General features: G+C 30.2%; 3 protein-coding genes across 7 annotated transcripts in view; 1 reads left to right on the top strand and 2 right to left on the bottom strand.

Annotated features, from left to right (window-relative positions):
• The first annotated feature begins 1,829 nt into the window (after positions 1-1,829).
• LOC128395387 (probable serine/threonine-protein kinase DDB_G0282963) overlaps positions 1,830-26,879 on the top strand; it is a 41,633-nt gene continuing 16,583 nt past the window's right edge. For 2 of the 5 annotated variants that reach the window (XM_053355808.1, XM_053355804.1), the window contains exons 1-3: positions 1,830-2,310; positions 3,259-3,372; positions 13,965-14,085. The gene's annotated coding sequence lies outside the window, so the exon portion shown is untranslated. Of the gene's footprint in view, positions 2,311-2,348; positions 2,472-3,258; positions 3,373-13,964; positions 14,086-23,198; positions 23,616-26,879 lie in introns of those variants that run through there. The other 3 variants (XM_053355809.1, XM_053355806.1, XM_053355807.1) reach the window with 3 other exon arrangements.
• On the bottom strand, positions 8,355-9,148 carry LOC128395828 (merozoite surface protein CMZ-8-like). The gene is made up of 2 exons (XM_053356316.1): positions 8,969-9,148; positions 8,355-8,844 (listed from the first exon to the last, which is right to left on the bottom strand). Exons 1-2 carry the CDS (start codon positions 9,146-9,148, stop codon positions 8,452-8,454), a joined length of 573 nt encoding a protein of 190 aa, XP_053212291.1. The 3' UTR covers positions 8,355-8,451.
• Positions 9,738-10,310, bottom strand: LOC128395827 (integumentary mucin C.1-like). The gene has a single exon (XM_053356315.1). It carries the CDS (start codon positions 10,308-10,310, stop codon positions 9,738-9,740), a length of 573 nt encoding a protein of 190 aa, XP_053212290.1.

The following is a 26,879-nucleotide window of genomic DNA, read 5'->3' as shown; positions in this document are numbered from 1 at the left end:
CAATTTATCCTGTTAAGTGTTTGAACCTTGATTGTGATTAACAGATTCACGAATTATCATTCTCACCTTTTCTCTTAATCTTCTTCTCATTTCTAATTGTCTTTAATCAAGAGCCTCTTCAATAACAACGAGATTATCTTCATCATTCAGCGAGAGAGAGAGAGAGAGATTAGATTAAGAAAAAAAAGAAAACGATAATAATAGAAATGTATTTGCTTCTGTATTGATTCCCAATCAAAGACTAATTGTAACAGCAACAATTAAGAACGAGTTTAACAGTAATTAACACAATTCTACAAGCACATGAAGATAAACAATTTAATCCAAATACTTTTAATTAAAGTTGATTCTCTCTCTCTCCAATCACTTGATAGAGTTTGAGTTTATATCTAATGATAATATCAAGAGAAAATCTTAAATCCAATTGTTTATTACAATTAGTAGGATTTAATTGTTATTATTATTGTGTAATAATAACAATAAGATTACCACCCCTCTCATCATCAGGTATCCTCATCTTCAGTTATCATCATTATGATTTTCATCTAATTACTTTTGTCTTGATAAGAAGATGATGAAGAAAACAAAAAAAAAGGTTTTAATTGTTGTTACTTTTTTAATTGTTCTTTATTAATTGTAATTAACTTGTAATCAATTATCTTCAAGAGGCTTTGGGTGTCTTATTGTTTTAAAACAATTAATAAATTGTCTTCATCTTATTATAATAATAATAACATTACCTGGCATCACAATAGCTAATCAAACATCATTATCAACAATTAACTAATTAATTATCATCCCTTTTGTGTTTTCATTATTTATGATTAACTTTTTCATGTGTTTACAATTTTACTATTCATTGTAACTATTTAATTGTAACAATTAACTTTCTTAATTTGATCCCATGTAAAGTAAATTACAAATATTAATTGTTTCTTCATAATCAAGTTAATTAACTTGATTAACTATTAACTAAATTTGTTAATCTTGTGATTTAATCTGTTTTATTTACCTGTTGATTTATTGGATTATATAATTATCACCAAACCAACAATAATTAAGTAATTAGATTGTCAACTTTTTAATTGTATCAATCATCAGGTAAGCGTTTGTTACAATTAAATTAACTGTTATTTGTCTGACTAACTAATTGTTTGACTTTTAATCAATTAGTTATTGATTCTGTTTTCTGGTCCATTTATCAATCAGCAACAAACCTTTAGAGTTCACATTTGATTAGTTAATCTGGTTGTAGATATTGTCGCTTATTATTATTGGTAAATAAGTTGAATTGATCAACAAAATCAATTGATTACTAATTAAATATAAGTAATTATCATATTTGATTAGCAATTGGAAAGGAAAAAGGAAAAAGAATTGTTGATTTATCAGAATCGGAGAAAAACAAAACTTTTGTTCTTGGAAACTTGTTACATGTTAATCAGAAAAGGTAAAGGACCGAGAATCAGGTAGATGGGATAATCTCACATCCGAATCAGATTAGTGATGAAAAAGGAAACACAAACAGTAGAGATCAACTTTTTACCATAAAAAGTGAGGATGAAAAGTTGATTAAGATTAAGAAATAGATTAACAATCAAGTCTTCTAGTATTGTTTTTCTAATTCAAATCTAATTCTCTCATTATCTTTATCTGTCTCTCTTATTCCGTTACCAGGGGAGAAACTTTTCTCCTCTTTCTTTTCCTCTCACTTATCATCTCTTCTCCCTACCGCCACCTATTGATTCTACCATTGACTCTCCTTTCTCTCTTATCATCATCATCATCATTCTCATCATGATGAGAGAGACTCTTTCTATTTCCCATGCAGACCACAATTGTAACATCAACAGTAAACTTCCTAAAAAACAAGAATCCATTTCTACTTTTAAACAGAAAACACATTACACCTTTTTTTATATCTTCTTTTATCATCTTCTCTTTCTTTCACAATCTTCCCTCTTCCTCTTTCATCATCATCATCATCATCTTACTCTCCTTTCTCTCTCTCTCTCTGTCTCATCTCTCCCGCCCACAAAGTCCCGTTCACGAAGCGTGACAAGAAAAAAAATGTTACTGTTTATTTGAAATTATTTGCTGATCGCGTTTGGATTAACAGTTTTGTTTATTGCGATCGATTTCAAATCAATTGATTGTTGTTTTCCTTTTTCTTAATTGTGATTAATCATTTCATCTTAAATTTGTTCATCTCTCAATCATCAAAAGCTCAATAATATACACATGGAAATTATTGACATTACCAAACAACAATTAGTTAATTTCGGTGTGTCTCTTGTGCTCTCAATCAACGTACGTTTTGTTTTCCTCAGTTAATTTTAACTGTTAATTTGATCATCATCTTAATTTATCCTTCATCATATTGTAACAATTAGATTATTATTGTTCTCATATAGTGTTAATTTCATCATTAATTTAATTGCTTATCAACAAACAAGAAAACTAATAACAAGGTGAACAATTGAAGAGAAAGAGTAACAACGATTAGAAAAGAAAGAGACAAAGAAAGTGGAAAAAATTTCCTATTTTCATGGTGAAGATGAAGATAACGATGAAGATGAAGATGACGATGATGACGATGATGAAGAATTCAGATGAGTGAAGAAAAAAGAAAAGAAAAAGATGATTGGAGGAAACCACCTCCTTCTTTAATATTCCTCCTCCTCTTTCTTACTCTTTCTCTACATTTATCATCTTCTTACTTTCGTTATCATCATCATCTTCATCTTCAACTTGTTTACTATTGTAACGAATTTGAGCCTTCACCCTCTAAGGTGTGTCCTTAGGTGCTAAGATGGGCTGGGTTTATCTTCTTAAAGTTAAATAGTGCGCAAGAAGAAATTTCAACTATCATCCTCATCAGCATCATCTTCTCATCTTCTCATCTTCATCTCTTTCTTTTCTCTCTCTTTCCTATTTAGTTTTCACTCTTTCTCTTTTACTCTTATTAGTTAACTTGTTTTTCTAGTTTTGAGCAAGTACGAAGATGAGAAAGGGATGGAGGTAGAGAGAGAGAGAGAGAGAGAGAGAGATGACGTCTTCTTACTACACTTGCTCTCTTTCATCTTCCATCTTCACCACATCATCATCATCATCTTTTCTCATTCACTTTCTTGTCTTCTTATTATCCAATACGAAACAACTTCTTCTTCCTTCCCTATAACCATCAACATCTTATTAAGAACTTTTTTTTTTCTTATATACAAATATTTTCATCTCTTTTTCTTCATCATCTTATAGGATATTCATTCATCTTAATCCATCATCTTAATCTCAATGAATCAACAACATGACCCAATTGTTTTAAATTCATGATAAACAACAAATAATCACCACCATCATCATCAATAAAAGGTAAGCCTTTGATCATTTATGTTTAATTATCAATTATTCATCATTGATATTGATTTGAAATCCTTTGAATGTGATGATCAGTTTTTCATTTTTTTTTTCATTTTCCAATCAATTGAAATACAAATTATGTTAATCCCTCTCTGTGATTATCTTTCATTGATTTAACTGTCATTTTTTTTACTGTCTACATCACGTGGACTTATTTTAATATCAATCAAATTAATCGATTGATTTAATCAGTTATTTAATGAGAAAATTAATTAGGCGCCAAATTCAATATTCCACCCGTTGTATTAATAATTATCTTCTCTCTCTCTCTCTCTCTCTCCAATTACGAAATGTATTCACATTTTAATCACAATTAACATTATCTAATCTTGATAATGATGATAATTGTGATTTCATTGACATTTAATCACTAATCAAATATTTGAATTTGATGATTGTTATGAGAAGCAAAATCTTAACCTTGAATTTTCAAACTACTTAAACTTGATTAGGCAACAATTAACTGATTCATTCCCAACAATTACAAATTAAATGCTCTCATGAAACTGAATTAGCAATCCAGCTTATCACATGTATTTAACTTTGCATGAGGTAACAATTAAAGTTAATCACAGTGATTTCCTTTAATTAACATCATTTTCTTAATCTTATTTTCTTAGCCACAATTTCACTCTGAATTGAGCATAAATGTAGATATGAATATATAACAACCGGAAATATGATGAGGATTAAAAGTTAAACACTATTAAGTTGTTAACAGTTACTAATCAACAAACTAATCAACAATCAAATAAAAGGTAACAAAAAAAAATGATTGATAAGAAATTGAGAAAAAAAAAGTTGAGACTAAAGCCCAATGAAAATCGCCTTAGGTAAACCCAAAGGTAAACGATTCAGATGATTAACCTAAATAACTGGTTACAATCAACAATTAAATTTGATTACAATTAAAAAGTTTCTTTTTCTTTTGTTTTCATCTACTAATTAAAAGGCTGATGAACTTGATCTCTCTCTCTCCAGGTAAAGATGAGAAAAATGTTCAGACGCCAAGGTGAAAAATCTCATGGGTCATAATTCATCGTTAAAGATTTTATTATGAACGGTAAACGTTTCAAAAGATTTTCTTTTGTTTTAATGTTTCTGTAATTCCTTTTTGATTAGTCTGATAATTAATGATCCATGGTGATGATGATGATGATATTTTCATCTTCTCTTCATAATATCATCATGTTCAATTGAAGAAAATCCTGAACAATCATGTAAATATCTTAATGTGTTTATCTTATTTGTATTATTATTATTACTTTTTTTTTCCTTCTATTTTTCATCTCATGAAATTGATCTTGATTTTTTCCCCTGTTGATTCAAGGTAATTGAATTGAATTTTGAGCTTTTTATTGCTTATTATTATCTGGGAAAAGTTTTAGTTATCATTATATTGTGATAATTTATTGATTGTTATTAAAATAAACAGGATTTCATAATAGCAACAATAAACCAATGGTTATAATGATAATTTTTGAGCATTTCTAGTTTATGAAATTTAATATCAATCTAATGAAACAAAAATTGAGATGATGATTATAATTAAATCCATTATAATCATTAGATTTCCTTTAATTATTTTAATGTTTCCAAATTTATGCAAATTTACTTTATCAGCATTTCGCTGGTTTTTACCATGTAGTTATCTCCATGAATTGATTATTCTCATCACGATTAGCATTTAGGTTTCTTTTTGTTTTTAATTCTTATAATTTTCTGACCATAGACCGACACATAGATAGATGAGTTCTAATGGTGATGATGATGATTATTATTATTATTCCTCAGAAAAGTTAATTTGATATTATTTTAGTGAATTGGTTGATTCTGAGTTTTTTTTTCTTGAATTTCCAGTTGATATTAAATCTTATGGATTGAGAGTTGCAACTAATTTTGATTGATTGGTTGAAGTTTCCTGATTGTTTACATTGTCTTTGATTATTTTTGGATTGGAATTAGATTAGAGGATAAAGATTATGATTATTGTTTCTCTCTCATTAATTGTGAGTTGATTTCTTTTCATGGTTGATGTAATTGCTTCGCAGGTAATAACTAATTACCATGATTAGCAATTAGTCAAAAAGGTGATCAGTTATATACAATAACTGAATATACATCTCACTCTGTGTTCCTAAGTTAAATCAGTTCAGAGGAATAATAATATTCTGCTAAGTCATTTTCTTCTTTATTTTTCTTCTCTCTCATTTTCTTTCTACATCATCATCATCATCATAAGATGACTTAGATTATCATCTCTCTCTCTCTCTTTTCTACCTGTAAAAATGATTCCAGGTTAGAATGAATTTCTCCTTGTGTATATGTTGATATTTTCATCTTTAATTTTTTTGATTTATTTTTCTTCTCCATGATGATTATCATTATGATGATGATACTTTCATTGTACCGTTACAATTGATGATGTTTTTATTTCTGCTTTGTTTGGTGTATTTTAATTTGCAACTTGATTATTCCTGAATATGAACATATGAAAACCTTTTCTCTCCCTCTTTTTACCTGAATATAATTAGGTCATTGAATATCTAATAACATTAGACTCAGGCTCTTTTTTCAGGTTTTCCTCAACGATTCATAAAAATAACGGTAACACATTATGATGATAATTTAATACATTGATTATTATAATTGTTACCATTTCGTTGATGATGAAACTCTTTACCCTTTTCTTTTCAGTTGTGTTAATTGTTATCATTGAGAATTAGTTGTAATTATCACAATTGATTGGAAAGAAAATTAAAAACGTAGAATAGAAAATTTTTTACAAAATCAATTAATCGACAATTCAATCAATTAGATAATTTTCTCTCCATTAGAATAACGGTTTTTATCCTTGAGAAGAACAAGAGAGAGAGAGAGAGAGAGAGAGAGAAAAGAAATGATTTGGTTTTCTTTTTCTCTATTGTTTCAAATTCTGATTCATGTTTTCTTTTATTACGATTCTGCCCTTTTCTATTATATTTCTCCTCCTTCTCATGATGATAATTATGGAAAAAGATTGAGTTATCTTTCCAATGATAATAGTTATCATGTTAGTGAATAATCTTATTATTTATTAAGTGGAAATGAAAGAAAAGCTCAAAGGGCATCCAAGGGAAATTGAGAATTTATCTCTTGCATGATAAGTAACATTTTACCTTCGTAAATCAAGTGTGTCTCAGAGTAGAAGACTTTGTTTCATGTCTATCATGATGTTCACCTTGTTTGTTATACATAAATGATCAGAATCTTGAATAGAAAGAACAAAAGAAACTCAGGGTTATCATGATGTTGACATTTCGATGTTATTTTTTAGTTCTCCAGATCTTCTTACCTGTTGATCTTATGATTCTATTTTCTTTTCACCTTTTTTTTTGCTGGAAATTTGATTCGTTAAGGAGAGAGAGAGAGATAGATTATTCTGCTTTTCTTTTACATGGTAAAGATGCTATGTCATGATAACTCGGAAATTGGATAAGAAATTATTCTTGAGGTTATCTGAGGAATAATAATTTCCATCATCTCAAGAAATAGAAACTTTTGTTTTTTTTTTCTTCAAGCATCAAGGTTGATTACAGGTGATTCTATCACTTTGATTGAGTTTCTTTTTCTATTGTTATCAAAATGCTATCATGTTGTTGATGTTGTTCATTCATATTCAGTTGATTTTTCTATTTTTCTTTCTTTCTTTCAATAGAATAATGAAAACAGGAGCATGATGAGAAGGAAGATAAAGATGAATAAGGTGGTTAAATATCAGAAATTGAAATAAACTCGATTGATTGAAACGCCTACTGAGTAGTTGGGATAATAAAGAGAATAGAAAATTTCTCATGTTAACCTGAAACTTTCAAGTTCTACAACGATGATGATAATCATCTCTCTTTCTCTCTCTCTCTCTCTCTCTCACTCACTCACTTTCTCTTCTTTGTATTATGTTGATTTTGTCCTCAATTCATTAACGATAATGAAGATATGAAATTTATTAGAAATGAGAATAGAAAATTTTTACAAGGGAAAACCCGAAGGAGGAAGAAAGAAAATGGAATTGAGTTTATCATGAAAATAGAAGGAGATTTTCATGAATAATCAGTCATCTCATTTTCAATTGAATTTGATCTCAATTTTAGTGCTTTTTTATGATCATGTTAATTGTTGGAGAAAACAAAATGAAAAATTAACACAACAGGAGCTTAACTCAATCAATGTTGATAATTAATTGCTGATTATTATTTCATCTTCCTCATTGTTATTGTTACATAATCAATCTGATCAACTTACAGAAATTAAATCGTGATAATCAACAATAAGTTAACTTATTTGTTGTTGATTATCATTTATAAAAGAAAACACCTTAAATTGTTATGGAAATTAATTAGTTAATGTTAATTGTTTATCTCTCTCTCACTCTCTTTATTAATGTCTTTTGTTTTTCTCAATTGGTAGAGACCTTAATTGTTTTAACAATTGTTAAATTGTCAATTGTTATCAATCAATAAATTCATCTGTGGAAAAGTAATTAACCAAAACACTTACAATAAGTAATTTGATTCCTTAGATTGATTCAGTTGCTGTTTAATTGTTTGGGTGTTAATTTTTGACTTGATTAACTTTCTCTCCTTATCAATAACAATGACAATTTACTGCAGGTGAAACTTATTACTATTGATGATCAACAATTATCAATTTGATTGTTTCAAGACAATTAACTCAATTTGTGACAACTTAAGTAAATCATTCGCCTAAAGAAACCAGAAAAATATTATCAATTGTAATTGTAACTTAAATCAAGTGATAATTTGTGTTGATTGAATTGAAAAATTGTAACTGTAATTGTAAGTCTTGTGATGGAAATGAAATTGACCAATTGGAGTTGGTGGTCAGTTTGAGGTGTGAATTGGTGAGATAACTTTGTAAAGAGATTGACTTTTCAATTTTGCTCTGATTAATTTAAAGTTTATTTAGTTTCAACTTTGGTAATTTAATCCAAAGTTGTAACGATCAATTATAATCTTTTGAGGTTAATCAATATTAGACAATAATTGAGGAGACTGTAGCTGGGACTGAGGGAATGGAAGATGGAGCTAAGGTAGTGGTTGATGTTGGGGCTGAGGTGGAGGAAGATGGAGCTGAGGTTGAAGAAGATGGTGGGGCTGAGGTGGAAGAAGGAGCTAAGGTGGTGGTTGATGTTGGGGCAGCGGTGGAGGAAGATGGAGCCAAGGTAGTGGAAGAAGTTGGAGCTGCAGTGGTAGATGTTGGAGCTGGTGGAGGAACAGGTCGTGGTCTTGGTGGGAAGAACGGGAAGAAACCATGAACTGGAGGTGAAGGTGGTGGTGGTGGGAAAGGGAAGAAAGGAGGAATAAAGGAGGTAAACCAAAAGATGGAGGTGGTGGTGGAGGAGGGAAAGGTCGTCTGTGATGCTCTTCATGTCCATGATGATGTCCAGGGTGTCCATGAGGCCCATGAGGTCCGTGAGGTCCTTGGTGTTCATGATGAACTACAAATCCTTGTTGATTGGAACCGAAACCACCAAATGGTCTTTGATTACCGTTGAAACCACCGAATCCACTGAGTCCTCCAAATCCACCAAATTGCCGTTGATTTCATTGGAACCACCGAAATGTTGATGACTTTCAATTCTACCAAAAGAAGGTTGTTGTTGATGGAAATGATTAAAACCGTAAACAACAGTTACAGTTGCGAGAAAAACTAAACAAATTAAATTCATGATTACTTTCGATATCGAACTTAATCAATTTAATGTTAATTGATAATTAATCGATGTGATAAACATCTATTCCTTTATATCCAAATTGATCTCGCTGATTAAGTCGTGATCATATTTTCATTTGTCATTTGATTATAATTGACATTTCAATGATCACAATAAGTGACACTTTTTGTTTTTCATTGATCGATTTCACTGATAGTTTTCAATACTCATTTGAATGCATATGGTTGATAAATATTAACGTAATGAATTTTGTTATTCACTAATCACGATTAGAGGTTAAAGTTAATTAAAAGTGATTAAAGCTGAAAAAATTGATGACAGTTTGAAAGCTACGATTTATAATATGAAACAATAGACAATTGATAATGAGTGAAGTTGATTAACTGATTGTTTACCTGGTGCCAATCTTTTCTAGGTTTAAGTTTACTTGAACTGACCAGATAACCTGATGGTCAGTTTAAAGTGTAAAATAATAGGATGATTATGTGAATTGATTGTGAATTTTTAGACTTTTGCTCTGATTAATTTAAAGTTTATTTAGTTTCAACATTTGGCTAATTTAGTCTTAACAAAGAGTAAATTTTCAATCATCATCATCAGAATCGGAATCATCGGAATCATCATCTGAATCATCATCGGAATCATCTTTTCGGTTTTTAGATGGTCGCTTATTAGACTGAGGGGGCTTTCGACCAGGGTTGGGCCGAGGTCCAAGAGGGTAAAAGGGAGAGCCAACTGGATATGGATTAGGCTTGGATGTTGTAGATGTTGGTGTAGAGTCGGTAGATACTGGGGATGATTCTGAAGTTACTGAAGTTGGTGTTGTTGTTGTTGTTGTTGTTGTTGATGTTTCGGTTGAGTTGGTTGATACTGGTGTGGATTCTGAGGTTACTGGAGTTGGTGTTGTGGTTGTTGGGGTTGAATTGGTTGATTCTTGAGTAGTAAATGTTGGTGTTGAGTCGGTAGATTCTGGTTCTGGTTCAGGTTCAGGTTCGGAGTCCATTGAATCTGGTGTTGAAGCGTTAAATACTGGAGCTGCGTTGGTAGATACTGGAGCTGCAATTGTTGGGGCTGGGTGAAAAGAATTTCGAACTGAGCCGGTTGAGTTGGTAGATTCTGGTGTTTCAGGTGATGGTTTTGGAAGAGCTTGTGGCATCGGTTGGCCATAAGGGATGAAAACTTGAGATGGAGGTGGTTGTTGAAATAGAATAATGAAATTGGATAAAGGTGATGGAGGCAAAGGTCGTCGATCGTCTTCATCGTGTTCATCGTAATCATCATCGTGTCCATGATGATGATGATGATGTTCATCATTTTCGTGGTGATCGTCGTGTCCATGATGATGCTCATGGCCATGTTCACCATCAAAGCTACCAAACGATTCTCGGTCTTCATCGAAATCACCAAAATCTCGAACAGTTTCAATTCGAGTACGAACTCGATGTTGCTTTGGATGATGATGGTAACCGTAAGCAACAGTTACAGTCAAAAGAAAAGTTAAACAAATCAAATTCATGATTATTACTTTTGATATCGAATTGAATCAATTTATTGTTAATAATTTTCAATCAATTGATTCGTCTATTTATATTCAAAATGATCTCACTGAAAATGTCGTGATCATTTCTTGATTTGTCGTCTGATTGTAATTGACATTTAAGTTGTCACAATAATTGACAATTTTTCGCTGATCGATTTCATTGAGCGTTTTCAATATTCATTTAAATGCATATGTTTCAATAGATTCGCTATTGATAGATGCTATCAATCGCTTAATTTTATTATTTACCAATAACGATTAGAGGTTAAAAGTTAATTAAAAGTGATTAAAGCTGAAAAAATTGATGACAGTTTGAAAGCTACGATCTGAAACAATAGACAATTGGTAATGAGTAAAGTTGATTAAACGATTGTTTCTATTTTGTTTTTTTTTCTCATTTCTAATCACCGGAACTTTGATTTTCTTTGTTGATAATTTTATTAACAGTAAGAAATTAAATTTTCCATTGATTAACTTTCGATGAATCAACTAATTGGATACGGAAATAAACCGTTCTGGCTTCTGTTTTCTTCAACAATTATCATCCTGATCATTAATCCATCTTATCATCATCTTGTCTTCTTCTTAAGCATTTTAATTACAGGTAACAAAAAGTATTTATTTTCTTGGGCGGGAACGATAACTTAGCTTCCTGTAATTGGGAAGGTAAAAGTTTGTGCCGTTAAAACAGGTTATTAAGAAGATAATTAAGAAGAAGATGATGATGATGATGAAGATGAAGATGAAGATGATAACCTTTAGCACGTTGGCACGCGTCTCGAAGATTTGATCAAATCCGCCCTTATATTTGATAGTAAACAAGAAGTTATCATTACCTTGACTCGAACACGCAAATGGAAAGGTAACTTGTTGACCTTTTCCAGTTGACGTTTTTTCTTGTGTCCTTTACGACATTTGGTTAGTAACATTGTCTTAAGATGTTGAGTCTTTATTTTTTCCTTCATCTTTAATCATCCAATTAATTCATTAATTTATCGAATCATCTGTTCATCATCATCATCTTAACTGTACTTATATATAAATGTTGTATCCCTCGGGGCGTTTATTTAACCAGGAAATTGAATTATAAACAGATTTTTGTGCAATTTATTTAATGATCAATGTTCACAATTCTTAACGGTAATTGTTCAGATTCCGTTTACGATTAATTGTGAAAAAATCGCTCGATTTTTTTAGCGTTTTTTATGTAAAGTGAATAGTTTTTTTTGTATCTTTATGAATTAATATCAATGAGTGAAAGTGAGAGAGAGAGATATTTATGTACATCTAAGGAGAATCCCAGATGTTGATGAGTTTTTTTTTCTTCAATGACAAAGAAAAAAAATGTCAACGGTTTTGTCGCAAAAAAATATGAACGTAGAGCGAAATGTCTCAAGGTAATTGATTCGAGATTCTTAAAGATGATGAGCAACATCCTTGAGTCGAATAGGTTTTTAAATCTGTTTTCTTATTAAGCACCTTACATTATATTAACACCCACAACAAGAGATATTGAGGTCAACAGACTCGTGGCAAGGATGAAGATGAATTGTTCAAATAATGAAAGAAGAAGAGAGAAAAAAAAAGAATAGAACTTTTTTTCTTTCTCTCTTTCTTACCTCCCTCCTTCTCTTCTAACACAAAACACTCACTCAATGACAATGAGAAAAAACAGCTTTCACTAATAAACATTACAAATCGGTTGCCCTTAACAACGCGTGTTAACGCTGCACGCGCGTTTCGCGCGATATCATTAAGTGACATCTCTCTCTTTCTTTCTCTTAATGGAAGAAAAATATGCAAAGGAAGTAAGGTGAGCGAATTTCATTCATCTTAAGATTGGTACATATTATTATTGTTATTTTATATTGTCGAAAGATGGATAAGGATGATGATAAAGAGGAAAAGAAGAGAAAATTAAAGATTCTATTGTCATTTCTTTTACCTTCTTATGATATTTATATCCATATTTTTATTACTATTTCATCTCGCGTAACGCGTGTTGCGAGTAATTTTAGAGAGAGAGAGAGAGATGCTATTGACCTAATTTAATGTACAATGTCAGTGCCACTGACCCAGGTTAATATTGATTCTCATCTCAATTTATTTGCCTCTTTACGGTTACAATAAGTCACAATCTCCATCACCTGATAAAACTCCCGATTTTCTCTCTCTCTCTCTCGTCATCATCTTCTTTTCTATTGTTTGACTTATTCTTTTTCTGGCTCGTGCCAAAGATGATGCCAAGAATAAGAATAAGAGAATAGAATCTTTTTTATTATTATTATTATCGAGGTTACCTTATCTTCTTTATCATCCTCATCTTTGATGAAAACAAATCATCAGCCAAGCTTTACTTTTCTTTAATCCAAATGACAATAATTCATTACAATTGTCACTTAGAATTTAATTTACAAAACTTAATATAAACCTTGATAATATTGTGATAACTTTTTATTATATGTAACAAATCACAATTAAAAGTTGATTACCTGTCGTGAATTGTTTACAATTTACTTTCTCTTTTTTATTGTTGATTCGAAATCTTTTTCCCCCCTTTGCTCAAAGTAACTTGATTACTATCAGAACTTCAATCATTAATGAATCTACGTGTGTTCATTTAATCAACTGATTAATTAACTCATAAAAGAATAGAAAAAAACTTGTTGCATTAATTGAAGATGTTGACATGTTTCTCCTTCATCATCACCGCATCAATTTTTCTCCCTCTTTCCATCTTTGTGGTGGAAGAAAAAAAAAGAGGTTAAATGCTAACCATCTGATGTAGTGTCACCCTCGCCATCTTCCCCTCCCCCTTGCGAAGAAAAATTCTATTCTAAAATGTCGTTTCTCTTCCTTGACCCAATCTCTCTCAATGTAAGAAACTTTTCGACGATTGTTTCTCCACAGCCTCCCACCTTTATCTTCATCTTCATCATCCTTCTCCTCCACACATACACACTTATTCTCCCCCATCTCTCTCTCTCTCTCTCTCCATTGTAAATTCAATGATATCCGTTTTACTTGAATTCTTTTTCCCCACTTTGCATCTCCTCTTCTCTCTCTCTTTTATCATCATTTCTCCCCTTCTCATCTTCATCTTCCTTTTTGGACTTGGTCCTTTTCTTATAAACACTCTGTTAGTCTAAAAGATGATTCCATTCGAGTAACATCAATGATGTGTAATTTTTTTTTCTTCACAAGTTTGTTTTTTTTTCTTAATCAACTAATTGTTGTTTACATTTTCTCATTTATTTATTTCATCATCAGTTTCTAATCCATGGAAATAACTTTACATCTTATCCCAAAACTAAAGGTACTTCCTGTTTATACAAACCTTATCATCACCAACTATTACAACTACTACAACAACAACAATAACAATTAACCGGTGAGTGAAACTTTCCCATTGCTAATTGTTCAATTAATGAATGAAAACTTTTTGTTTACAATCATTTGTTAAACTTCATCTCTCTCTCTCTCTTTTTTTTTACTTGTTCATCCGATTTTCAAACGGATTAAATTGAATTTTGTTTCTCTCTCAAACTGTATGAACGATAAGATGATTGAATAATATTCAGTGATGATAATTGTGGTGATGAACAAGATGACATGTGGTTGAATGTTAAGGTTGTCACTCTCTCATCTTTATTTCCTTTACTTGGATTATCTTCCCAAATCCTCATGACATATTCTCATCATCATCATCTTCCTTCCTCTCTTTTTCCATTTCTCTTTCATCATCATCATCATTCAATTGAAACCACATTCGAAATTCATCATCATCATCATCCTCTCTCTCTCTCATCTTTTCGCATCATCATCCGTCTTGTATTCTATTCTAAAAAAGGTGTTTCTCTCTTAATCTCTATCAAACAACCTTTTTTTTAATGTTCTTTTCTGTTTTCATTAGTTAATTCTTGCTCTCTAATTAATTAGCTCTAACAAATGTTCAACTTAACATTAGTTTTAATTGTTTCTCCAACTATTGTAACCCCAATCCCCAGGATCATCATGATTATCAGTTTATCCTTGAGGTAAGAAACTTAATCTACCTCTTAATCCGTTTCCATTTAACACCAAACAGAAAGATAATCAATCATCAATAAGATTAATTATTGATTATCACCAAGGTGTTACTGCGACTAATTCAATAGACAAATTAACTATTAGTTGTGACACTTTTCCGTTTTAACCGTTACTTTTGTTTATCAATCAATAACCAGTAAACTGTTAATTAAGATGATAAGAGGATGGGAAAAGATGATAAATTGATGAGGGAAAGAAGAGAAAAATTTTCAGATAAAAAACTGTATCAATTTACCTTTTTTTTGTTCGAAGGCGTAATTTGTGTTAGTTCATTTGTTTGTTTTCCATTGACATAAAATTAAAGCTCTAAAAAAAGGTTATACTTGTTGATTGTAACAGTTAAGGTTGATTAGATTACCTTGTTACAATTAATTTCCGAGTAAATTTTGTCAACCATTTGATGATTTTCAGTTGATTGAAGTTTTTAAAGGTTTCCAAAGAGTTTTCGACCTAAAGATGAGGATGAAGAAGAAGATGATGATGAGGATGATTTTCTTAGCATTAGAACAAAAAAAACAATAACAACACCCTTAGCATCGTGGGAATTGTTGATGGGGAAAAGTTAAGGTCAGTTACCGTTTTTATTGTCATTATCTCGCTCTATGATTCTACTAGATAGTCTCGTGGACTCATTTTTCCGTTCCCGTTGTCGTTCTTGGGGTTGGGTCTCTCATAAGGTTTTAACTAATATCATTTTCTTTATAATAAGATAGTTGGAGCGTGTTAGTCACCAACGGAACTGTTACTTACCTTTATCTTTTTCCTGTCGATCTCTTATTTCGTTAATTTCTTGCCTCTCTCACTCACTCTTTTTCTCTTCGTCATTATCTCTCTGCATCCTCATTACCATCGTCATCATCCTCCTACTTTTTTTCTCGTCAGAGGGAGAGAGAGAGAGAGAAAGGGAGAGACTTTATCATCCTTCTCACTCCCTAATTTTCTCACTCTTATTGTTTTCTTGAGACACTTCCGATTGGCTTTGTTATCACTTTTACGATGAACAATAACAAACTATTGATATGATTACTCCTTTTGTATTTAATTCTGTCCTTTACAATTACCTTGATGAGGAAAAAGGGGAAGAAAAGTATCATTTCTATTTCCGGTCTCGTCATTATTATTACTAATTTTTTTTTCATATTCTTTTCTATTCTTGGAATATCTTTCTAAGTAAACAAAGATAATAATGATGATGATGATGTGAGAATCATGATATTAGCTTGTTAGAGATATAAACGGGAGTTGGTCACCTTTTGTTTATACATGTTTGACCTTCCCTATTTAAGGTTAGGTTACCTTTTCATTAGGATGACATTTTATGTATACAGGGTGTTTTCTGGTCCCAATTACATTATCATTATTTATCTTAAATTAGGGTAACTTTTATTGTATTGATCTTGTTTTATTTTTTCATCTCTCTCTCTCTCTCTCTCTCTCTCTCTCTCTCTCTCTCGCTCACTCTCTGTATCCTTTTTGATATAATGAGATGAATCTAATTCTGTTACATGATTTCTCATCTAATATACATTCACAATTTGATTATCATTTGAGAATCAACAGTTTTTTTATTACACATAATAGAATCAAAATAATCTTCATCTTTATCCTCAAGCATATTAATCATCATCTTTTCGAGATGTAAAAAGTTAATTACAACAATCAACAAGAAGAAGAGAACAGAATTTACTTTTTACCTTCTCTCTCTCTCTCTCTCTCTCTCTCTCTCTCTCTCTCTCTCTCTCTCTCTCTCTCTCTCTCACTCTTTGCATCATCTTCATCTTTGTGGTAATCAAGTTGATTAAATGATGAGTGAGCAATTTAATCGTTAATCAAGGGTTTAATTACTTTTTTGCTCAACCTCTTTCACTATCTGATGAAACTTTTAAGTAAATCACAAAAAAATAAAGAGAGTGAGAGAGAGAGAGAGAGAGAGAGAGAGAAGCTGAATGTACATTGAATGAAAAGATGAGGATGGAGATGAGAATGAGGATGCAAATATTGACTCAATGAGAGTGAAGTTTTTTATTTCTAACTTTACATCAAACAAAAACTCATCATTATCCTCATCATCATCTTTATAACTCATCATCACTTCATCAACATGAGTTTCCTTTTGTTTCAATATCTTAAGTATTTACTATGTATAAAAAAGGGTCTCACTCTCTCTCATCTTCATCAAAGTTGATGTTTTAATTAAGTCACGTGACATAGTAAACATCATCATCATCATCTTGTTGATTACTTAAAAAACAGCTAAAAACTCAGTAACTGTCAATTTCACTTTCATCTCTCTCTCTCTCTTTTATCATCTTCTTAATAGGAGGATGATGATGTTTATCATTCACATCATCATCTTTGATGGTCTGTTTCAATTCAATTCAAGCATATCACTTACCCGTGCCCATCTTTATCCTTCATCATCCACAAAAACCATTACATTTATCAGAGAGAAAAACAAAACAAAACAAACTTTCATTTTCTCATCTTCCATCTTCTTTTAATCCATCAAACCCATTCATCTTCATCATCCCACCTTTACGCTCTCACTAACTCACTAACTCACTCATTCGCTTTCTCTCTCTCTCTCTCTCGCTCACCTTTATCTTCACTTTTCCCTCCCACTGTCTGTAACCTTGACTTGAGACAAACATCAGAAAACAATGTTATCCATGGGACCTTTTTACTCGGTTCGTGTAACATGTTGATGATGATGATGAATTAAAAGGGATGATATTAAATTGAGAACCGTTAACATTTTGTGACCATAAGATGGAAGATAAAACAAGATGATGAAGAGACAATAATAGTAGAGGATTTAGAAGAAGGAGGATGATAAAGGTCAACATTATATTCTCATCATTATTGCATCTTCTTCTTCTTCTTCTTCATATTCTTTTACTTTTATCTCTCTCCCTCTCTCATTCGAACCATTTGAGAGATGAGATCGTGGGCAAGGTTTAATTATATTATATTTCTAATAACAATCGATTCGGTTGGCTTAATTCTCGAAGGTAATAACAAGAATTTTAGTCTTTAGTCCATTTGGTTAATCATCTTTTATCACCATTCGACTTGATAATCTAACTGATCATTAGTTTTTTTGGACAATTGTTAAGTTTTAATTCGTTTAGCATTCTCATCACATCTCAACACCATTTAGATAGAAAATTATTCTCATCCAAATTTAGCTTCTCCTTATTGAATTTTCATTTCGACTTCTTCATGGATTCGGGAGAGAAAAGTAAAATCTTCATTAGAATTTATATCATATTGTTGATCTGCATCTGCAAAGATGCAAAGATGATGATAATTTCTCTTTCTAAGGTTTTTTAACCTCATCGATGATTAGGGTGAGTTACATAAGAATGAGATGAAAACGGGAAACCCAAGCCCTCATCAATTTCATGTCTCTCTCTCTCTTTGCTCGTTCTTTTCAGGTCAAGTTTTTCCGTTGCAAATGCTGGTATAAAAGTGAGAGAGAGAAAAAAGAAAGTGCGTTAGCTAGAAAAAAAAATAGTTCTAATGGTAAATAATAGTAACAATGAGAGGAAAAGTTTGAGCTTTGTTAAGAAAGAGACGCGTGGTTACATTGATAGAGAAGAGAGAGTAGAATGATGATAACTTTCTTTTCTTCTTCTTCCTTTTCATCGTCATCTTTTCCTTACTTTCTCTTTTCTTCTTTATCATCTTCAGCTCACTTTCGCCCATTAACAAAACTCTAGTCGCGTGGAGTCTTAACGGCTGTTGATAACAATGATGATGAGGCCTTGAGGTTAAAGAACGTTGTTTTCGCATCTTAATATCAAGTGTGCATAAGAAACAGAAGTTGCATCTCCCTCTCCCTCTCTCTCTCTACCTTGGAAGAGAGATGATGAGGATGATATGCATTTGTAGAAGAAAAAATTATTTTTTCAAAGGAAGAAGAAGAAGAAAAAAAGATGAAGATGATGATGAAAAAATAGAGAAAAAAGTGAACTTTTTTATCTACGAATACACATAAGAGTATCTTACAAGGTCAGGCCTTCGCTCTCTCTCTCACTCACTCACTTTTAACTATCTAACGGAAACGGGAGTCGAAAATAAACATTTCAATTCTACTTCCGTTTGAGAAGATCTTTCAACACAGGAATTGAAGTAACCAAATGATCTGGAATCTTTTCATTAAATTCATTGAAACAATTGTTCATCTTTTGGAAAAAAAATCTAGAATTGAGAATCAATATTATCTAAACTTGCGATTTACCAATTTACATGAGATTAAAAGCGGAAATTTGCCTTGAACCTAATGAACTTTCTCGGGGATATCCGGTAGAAATGATTCCTTTAGAAGAAACAAAAAAACATGATAATTTTCAGAAAAAATAGTCAACTAATTAATCAACTAATTGGTTAATCTACAAGATATACTTTTCCTCTAATTGTTCCGAAAATTTGATCAACAAATGACATTGAAACTTTTGCTTGTTTTTGTTAATTGTTACAAGATTTTGATCCATATCTGCAACTATAAGATGATGTAGCTCATATTGGAATGTAATTCAATAACAATTAACTAATCATCAACTAATAGTGATAATAATTAGATGATGATAACAATTAGATTGGATTTTTTTTCTACCTGTTGATTGAAGTTGTCAAAAAAAAGCAAAAATTAACTGATTTGATACAAGAACTTGATCTCAACCTTTGGACTTGGATTGAGTTGAACAATTAAATTATTCCTACGCAATTAGATGGTTAATTGTGTTTTCTACTAATTAATTAGAAAATAGTCAATCAATTAACTGTCAATGATCTCAACAATTTGATTTAATTGTGAGATTTAAATGTCGATTAACAATTGAAGACAATTGGAAATCTAAAAGCATTTAATTTAAGTTGAATCTTTAGTTTGAAACAATCAGTTAATCATTTCAATCTATTTATTAATTGTTTCAGTGATTTAATGAATGGTGATTCACTTTTTTTTAAGTATCACAATTAAACTTTAATTAAATTTTGTATATTTAGGTTTCCAATTGTTAATTGTTACAATTTTATATCTTCACCTTGATTGTTTATTAAAATTTAAACACTTTGAGACTTTGAGAGTTTCATTTTTTTTTTACTAATTCAACAATCAGTTAATTGTGTTTACAGTTTAATTACAATTTAATTATACTTTTATTATAACACACATATTAATAGGGATTTTTTCATATCCCATAAGGAATTAAAAAACATTTCCAATGGTTAATTAATTAACTAATTGTTAGAAGAAACAAAATAAACAATTTGATTATCAACATGAGCGAAACCTTAACTGAGATTTGATTAACTTTAGTTTAGTTAATTGTTTGACTTTTTCAATTTTTCCATCATCAATAGTTAATCATGAATCCCGATAAATTGTGATCAAGTAAATTAGCTAATTAAATTGGAAAGTAAATGTTGATAAAATTAAGATATTTACTAATTATCATTACTATTATGGCTTTAATTTGATTCAATGTAACATAAATGAATGAGTAACTCAATTGATTAACTAATCAATTGAATTAAGGTTGATCATCATGCTGGTGGTTGTCAGTGAATATTAATTAACTGGAATGAGAGAAAGTTTCAAAATTTGATTAACTAATTAACTTTCTTTTGCTAAGATTATTTTCTTATCATGTTTAATTGTACTGAAAGTTTAAGGACAATTAGAGGTGGATTAGTTTTGGCAGAGAGATTAAGATTAAGTTGATATGATTTGCTTTTTTTTCAGTGAAAAAAGTAATAAGATAATATGAACCAATGGAAAATAATTAAATCATTATTTCCCTATTAATTGATTATGTTAATTGTCTGACTATCAATTGAATTTACTGATTAATTGAAATTCTGTGAAGCAAATGTTACACCAAGAGAGGAAAATATTGTTTCTGGTTATCGTTAATTTTGAATCAATAAGAAATTGAATTATATTCATTGAAGTAAAAAAGTTCATTCGGATAACTCATTCATCATGAACCACAGAATAACCATATTGTTCAGCAACATTGAACTATTCATGTTTCTATTTGGAAGAAAAATTTTTTCCATGTTAAAAGTTCCGGTCTTTTTTTTATGAGTATCAACAATGATACGAAATACAAATAATGGAATATAATTGTTTTCAGTTTAGTCCAAAGAGTTTTTTATGATGATGATGATAAAGGTGGAAATGAAGGAGGATGATGATGATATTGAGAGAGAAAGAGAGGAAAAATATAAGGTGACTCTCTCTCTCCCTCACCCTGGATCAACAGTACAAACATAGCTTTGTACTGTTGTATCTTAGACTCATTATCCGGAACGATATTGATGTTATGGGAATGAATTTGATAGTAGTATCAACATGATGACCTTTATCACAAGTAACATTGCAAACAAAGTAGACAATTTTAATGAGAGAGTGAGTGACAATTGTCAAGTGAGAAAGGAGCAAGAAGGAAAGAGCAAGAGAAACTAAAATTAACATCATCATCCTTTTCATCCTCATCTCTCTCACGCCCTTTATAACAGGTAAATCTCCCACTATCATCTCTCTCTCTCTCTCTCTCTCTCTCTCTCTTAAATCCTAAATAGGAGTCACTCAATTACATCCTATTTAATCAACTGTCTAACCAAATTGAGATGTTATTCAATTGTGTTTACATCTTTCATCAACATTGATCATCATTTACCTTTCCTTTTGATGATTATTATCATTTTATTAATTGTTGATTTAAGACTGACAAAGAAAATTATTATTTTAGAAATATATTATCACAGAATCAATAGATTATCTTTCAATATTTCATTCCTATTATCCCGTTATTATTATCATCATGATAGTATTTCTCTCTCTGTCATAGTAAATAGATGATTTTATTTACAAAAGAAAATGAAGAAAAAAAAAGTTTTTTTTTCTGATGAAAAAATAGAAAAATTTTATGATGATTATTCTCATATTGTAAATGTAATTAATTTCAATTATCATCATCTCTCTAATCGACAATTAAATATTACTACCCTACAGAGTATATATTATTATATGTACGAGGAAAAAGAGTAATTTTAATTGTGTTCAATTGAGAATCGTTGATTGTAACAATTTAAACCTACGATTTGATCAATAATCTCATTTCTCATTCTCATTATTTCTCATGTTGAATTTTTCGTTTCAATCTCTTCGCCATTTGATTTGTGAGATTTTCCAATGATCATCATGAATGATTATCATTGATGATTTATTGATTAACGTTGATTCTTCATTATTAACAATTATAAATCAGAATCCACTGATTAAGAGGATATAATAACAACTTTTCATGAGGAAGAAGTTATTAATTACAAGGAAATAAGTTACGATAAAAGATCATGATAATTAATGAAGATGAAAATTTATCTATTTTTGTTTGTTGATAGTTGATAGGGATATCAATTAATTGAGTTGATTAATTGTTGATTGTTGATTTTAAATAATAACAATAATAATAATAATAATGTTACAAGTTGATCATCAAATGGAAACTTAATCAATTGTTGTGATTAAAATTTTACGTTGTAATTAGTTGATCACCTTTTATGGTTGATGATGATTCTTGAATGTCTTGATCTAATTAACTAACTAAATCAACAGATTATCATTATATTAGTAACAATTATCTTTTCATTTTTTTTCAATGTTTCCAATTACATGATCTTGATTAATCTTAACAATCAATTTAATAGTAATAAAATGAAATCATTCAGCTAAATATAATTATTACCTTATAGTTTTACAAAACTCATGATTAAGATCCTTTCGTTAATTGTTGTTGTTGTTTGGGTGATTAAATGTTTTTCCTAATCAATCAAATAATGTATTAGATAAATTTTTCAATACAATTAGAGTACAATTAATATATGTATAATTAGTAATTTTGCTTTTCTAATGATGATGATTAACACTAATTAACAAAGATTAATATGTTAATCACTTGATCAAGATTGAGTTTGGAGGTTTTATTTTTTTTTGGTTTCAATTAAATTGGGTAGCAATTGATTAGGTTGAATGAAATATCAATAAAATATCAATCAGCTGATTAACGGTAAAATTTTTATTCTCTCTCATCTTTTTTACCAACTCAAAGTGTGAATGAAATGTGGATAAAGTTAAAAACTAATTAGAATCATGATAATAATTAGTAAATTGTGATTATAAAAAAGGCCTCAATAAGTAGTTACCGACATGATGATTGAGAGAGAGAGAGAGTGAGTTTATCATCATCTCTCTCTCTCTCTCTTTCTCTTTCTCTTGTTTAGAGTAATATTTTCATTCTTACCTTAAACATTTAAACCATTGGAATGAAATTGAGTCTCAATTATACATGTAATCTAATTAACACCCTCATGATGATGATTGAGATGATAATAATTGTCTCCCTCTCTTTCCCTCTCCCTTTTTTTGCCTCTGAAAACATCATCTCTCTCACATACTCTCTCCTTTTCTCATTCTAATTTAGTTACTCTTTCAGTTTTCTGATCATCATCAGTATCTCACTCAAACTCAATCCTTAATCTGATTTAGTTTATTACTATTACCAAATCAAATGATATTAACGTTTCTAACTGTCAACATTAAATCATAATTGTTTTCCTAATTGTTTAATTATTATCAAAGTGATCAATAGACTGAAAATCATAACAATCAAATTTGAATGAATTAAGATTCAATCAATCAACTGATTATAAAACAATTGAAATCATTAGATGAAAATTAGTTTCAACTGATCAATTTAGTTTAATTGTTTCCGAGTGTGATTTTCAATGTGATTAAATTTCCCTCATCACAACAATTAAAAGGTGAGTCTTGAAACTGAATTTAATTTTATATAATTAGTGAGAATCTAAGTTAATCTTTATGAGAAAATTTCTCAATGAAAAAGTTACCTTGAGATGAATAATTGATTCTGATGAATTCAGAGAAAGTGATAGAAAAAAAACTCCATGATAAATGAATGATATTATTACTTGAAAGTGATTTATGATTAATTTGATTACTGTTATTATTGAATAATCAGAATCTCTCATGAAATCTCATTATTTGTACTTGAATTGTTGTTGCTCTTGTTTCCTTAACTATTATCAAAGCTTTCCAATCAACATTGATTCATCTCATGTCATGATAATAATATTGATTGATTCCTTATTGTTATTCAATTGTCCTTTTAAATATTAAGTTAAACTTTTGTCTATTATCATTATTATTATTCTGGAAAATGAGAATAATAATAAAAATCAATCTCAATTGTTGATTATTAGCATAATGATTTTCTTCGTGACTGAATCAACTTCTTCTCATGAATCTTATATTGGGAAACATTGGAACAGATCATCATGAGGTTATCATAATAATAGCAAAATCTTTTCACATTATTCATCATTAATCTCACAATTCATGTATCGGATTAATATTCATTTCATGGCTCACTTATTATTATATTTTCTTAACCTATATATTGATTATCATGAAATTCTGAGACGATTCCAAGTTTCTTATTCCTCTCTCTCTCTTTAACTTTTATCCTATTTTATGTCATGGATCATGATTATATTTGGTGATGAGCATGACATTTACCTTGGATTATTATTAATCTCAGTTGGTTTATCATTGAAGATTTTACTAAGTAGGTCAAGACATTTAAGGTTATAAGATTATCATATAGCATCTGAAGGTTATATCCTCATCATCATCATTATTATTGTCACCATTTGTCGGAAGAAAGGTTGATATCCTTGAGGGTCATATGGGTCATTCCTTTTTTTGTTGAAAAAGTCGCAATTTCCAAGGTAAAATTTTGGTTCATTTCTTTTCTTGGCAAAAGAATTGACAAGGTCATCGTGTTATAATCTGTCGATATTATATTTCGGCCTTGCAATGACCTTTATCATATTGATCTGTTAACCTAAAGAAAGTGAAAGTTTTGTAAAGATGATGAACGGAAGAGAAAGAGAAAGAGAGAGAGAGAGAAGAGGAAAAGAGGAGATGAAAAAAGGTGAAGATTAACTGTATTATTAGAATAGATTGTCAATGGTAATTGTAATAATCTTAATGATTTATCCTGACTTTCCAATGAAAGCACTGAGGTGTATCCATCTGAGAATGGATGATAAAACAATGACGATGATGATGGTGAAAAAAAAGTGACCAAGAGTGAGAGAGTATACAACAAAAAAAAGGTATGATTCTTATCCTGTGATTCATGGTTGAGGAAAGAAAAAAAGTTATGAGCTATTATCATGAATATTAAAATGATTTTATCATTTACTGGTCATCATGATCATTATTATTATATGAATTTGTGTGTGTGCTTCAGAAGCATCAAGTTAATAATAAATATAAACAAAATTAAAAGAGGAGGATCCATAATGAAATTGATTAGATTCAGGGACTTGACTCCATGTGATGGGTTAAGAGGAAACATGAGAGAGGCAAGAGGAGGAGACGCAGGTAAAGGCTCTCCCTCACATAGTCTCTCTCTCTCTCTCTCTCTCTCTCTCTCTCTCTCTGTGGTGGTTTAGGTAACAGTAGTTTGCTTGGACATTTCGAGATGACCTCCTCCTCCTTTCATTTGGCTCCTCTCTCTCTCTGCTCTCCAAACCTCATCAATTAACTGTGATGTCCGAGAATAACAAAGTCCGGTTAATATCAATAACTTATTCAAGTTAAGAGTTAAATTAGTCCTTGTCTTCCTCATCATCTTCTTGCTTATCATCTGGTATAGGTTACTTATTAATCTTCGTGCATCATAATTATCAAAATACACGAAAATTGATTATCTTTTTTTTTCCAACCTCATAAATATAAGTTGATTGTTGTTGTTATTAGTAGATTGTTTTGAGAAAGACAATTTGTTTTTCTTGTTTTCTAATTGTCTACATGCAAATTTGTTACTCTCTCCTTTAACTAATAATAATTAGTAGTAATACTTTACAATTAACTTATTATAATACAATTGATTCTTGTTATTGTTGTCCAGTTGAATCTTGACCAATCCAATTGTAATAATAATAAGACCAAATAAAATTTATTATATTTGTAAAAGTATAATAACAAATGATTTAGTTAAATTGGTTTGGTATAAACGATTAAGTATAATAAACAAATTGTTATTTAATTTTCTCATGATGATCAAGATGACTGATTGATTTAGTTTGTCAATTAAATGATATGAACAAAATTGATTATGATTTTCCAATCAATTGGATACAAAACTATTAGATGATAATAATAATCCTTTTACCTCCCAAGGTAAAAGGTTATCGTATTTAAATTGAATTAATTGTACAAATTGTATTAGATTATTGTGATTACAATTAGAAAGGGAGTTTAAATTGTTTCATGTTTACATATATAAGATATTAAATCTCAGTTGATGATTAAACTATTAAGGATTCACCATTAATCAGTTGATTAAACTAAAGTTAAAAGTAAAGATTTTGGTTTCTTATTGGAAAAGTTTAATTTGATTCCTTAATCATTATCACCGAGAGTCTTAAATTGTCAACTTGACACAAATTGTGTGTGTTGATTATTTACTTTAATCAATTGAGATTCAATTTCTCATTTAATTTGATTTGGTGAATTAACAGTCAAATTGGCTCAGGAAATTAAAGTAAAACCTTATCAATGTGATAATAGATATAAACTCCCTCCTAGAACAGTAGTAAACTCCATAGGGAAGATGAGGATGAGGATGAGGATGAAAAAAGGAAGACAGATTGAGAGAGAGAGTTGGGAGAACTTTTTTATATGTTATTTGATGAAAGAGTTAAAGGTTGGTGATGATTATGAGGATGAGGATGGAACAGATTAATTTTAGAGGATGAGGATGATAAACGAGAAGAGAAAAAAAATGGAGAAAAAAAGGTTTAAAAGTGTCGAAAAAAAGAGTTGATTGAAAGTGTGATTTACCGGAAATCAAAGATGATAAAGAAGATAAGGAAGATGTAGAATCACATGTCGTAGGTTTATCATCTTCTTCATTTTTTCCTCATCAAGTATTAGGAAAATCTCTTTTTCACCTTGTCTATTTTTCTGTCTTCCTTCATCATCATTGTTCCTCT

This window comes from Panonychus citri, unplaced genomic scaffold (genome assembly GCF_014898815.1).
Source record: "Panonychus citri isolate SS breed McGregor unplaced genomic scaffold, ASM1489881v1 Contig00141, whole genome shotgun sequence".
NCBI lineage: Eukaryota > Metazoa > Arthropoda > Arachnida > Trombidiformes > Tetranychidae > Panonychus > Panonychus citri.
Note: the sequence above shows the minus strand (reverse complement) of the source record. Positions and strands in the feature narration are given on the sequence as shown.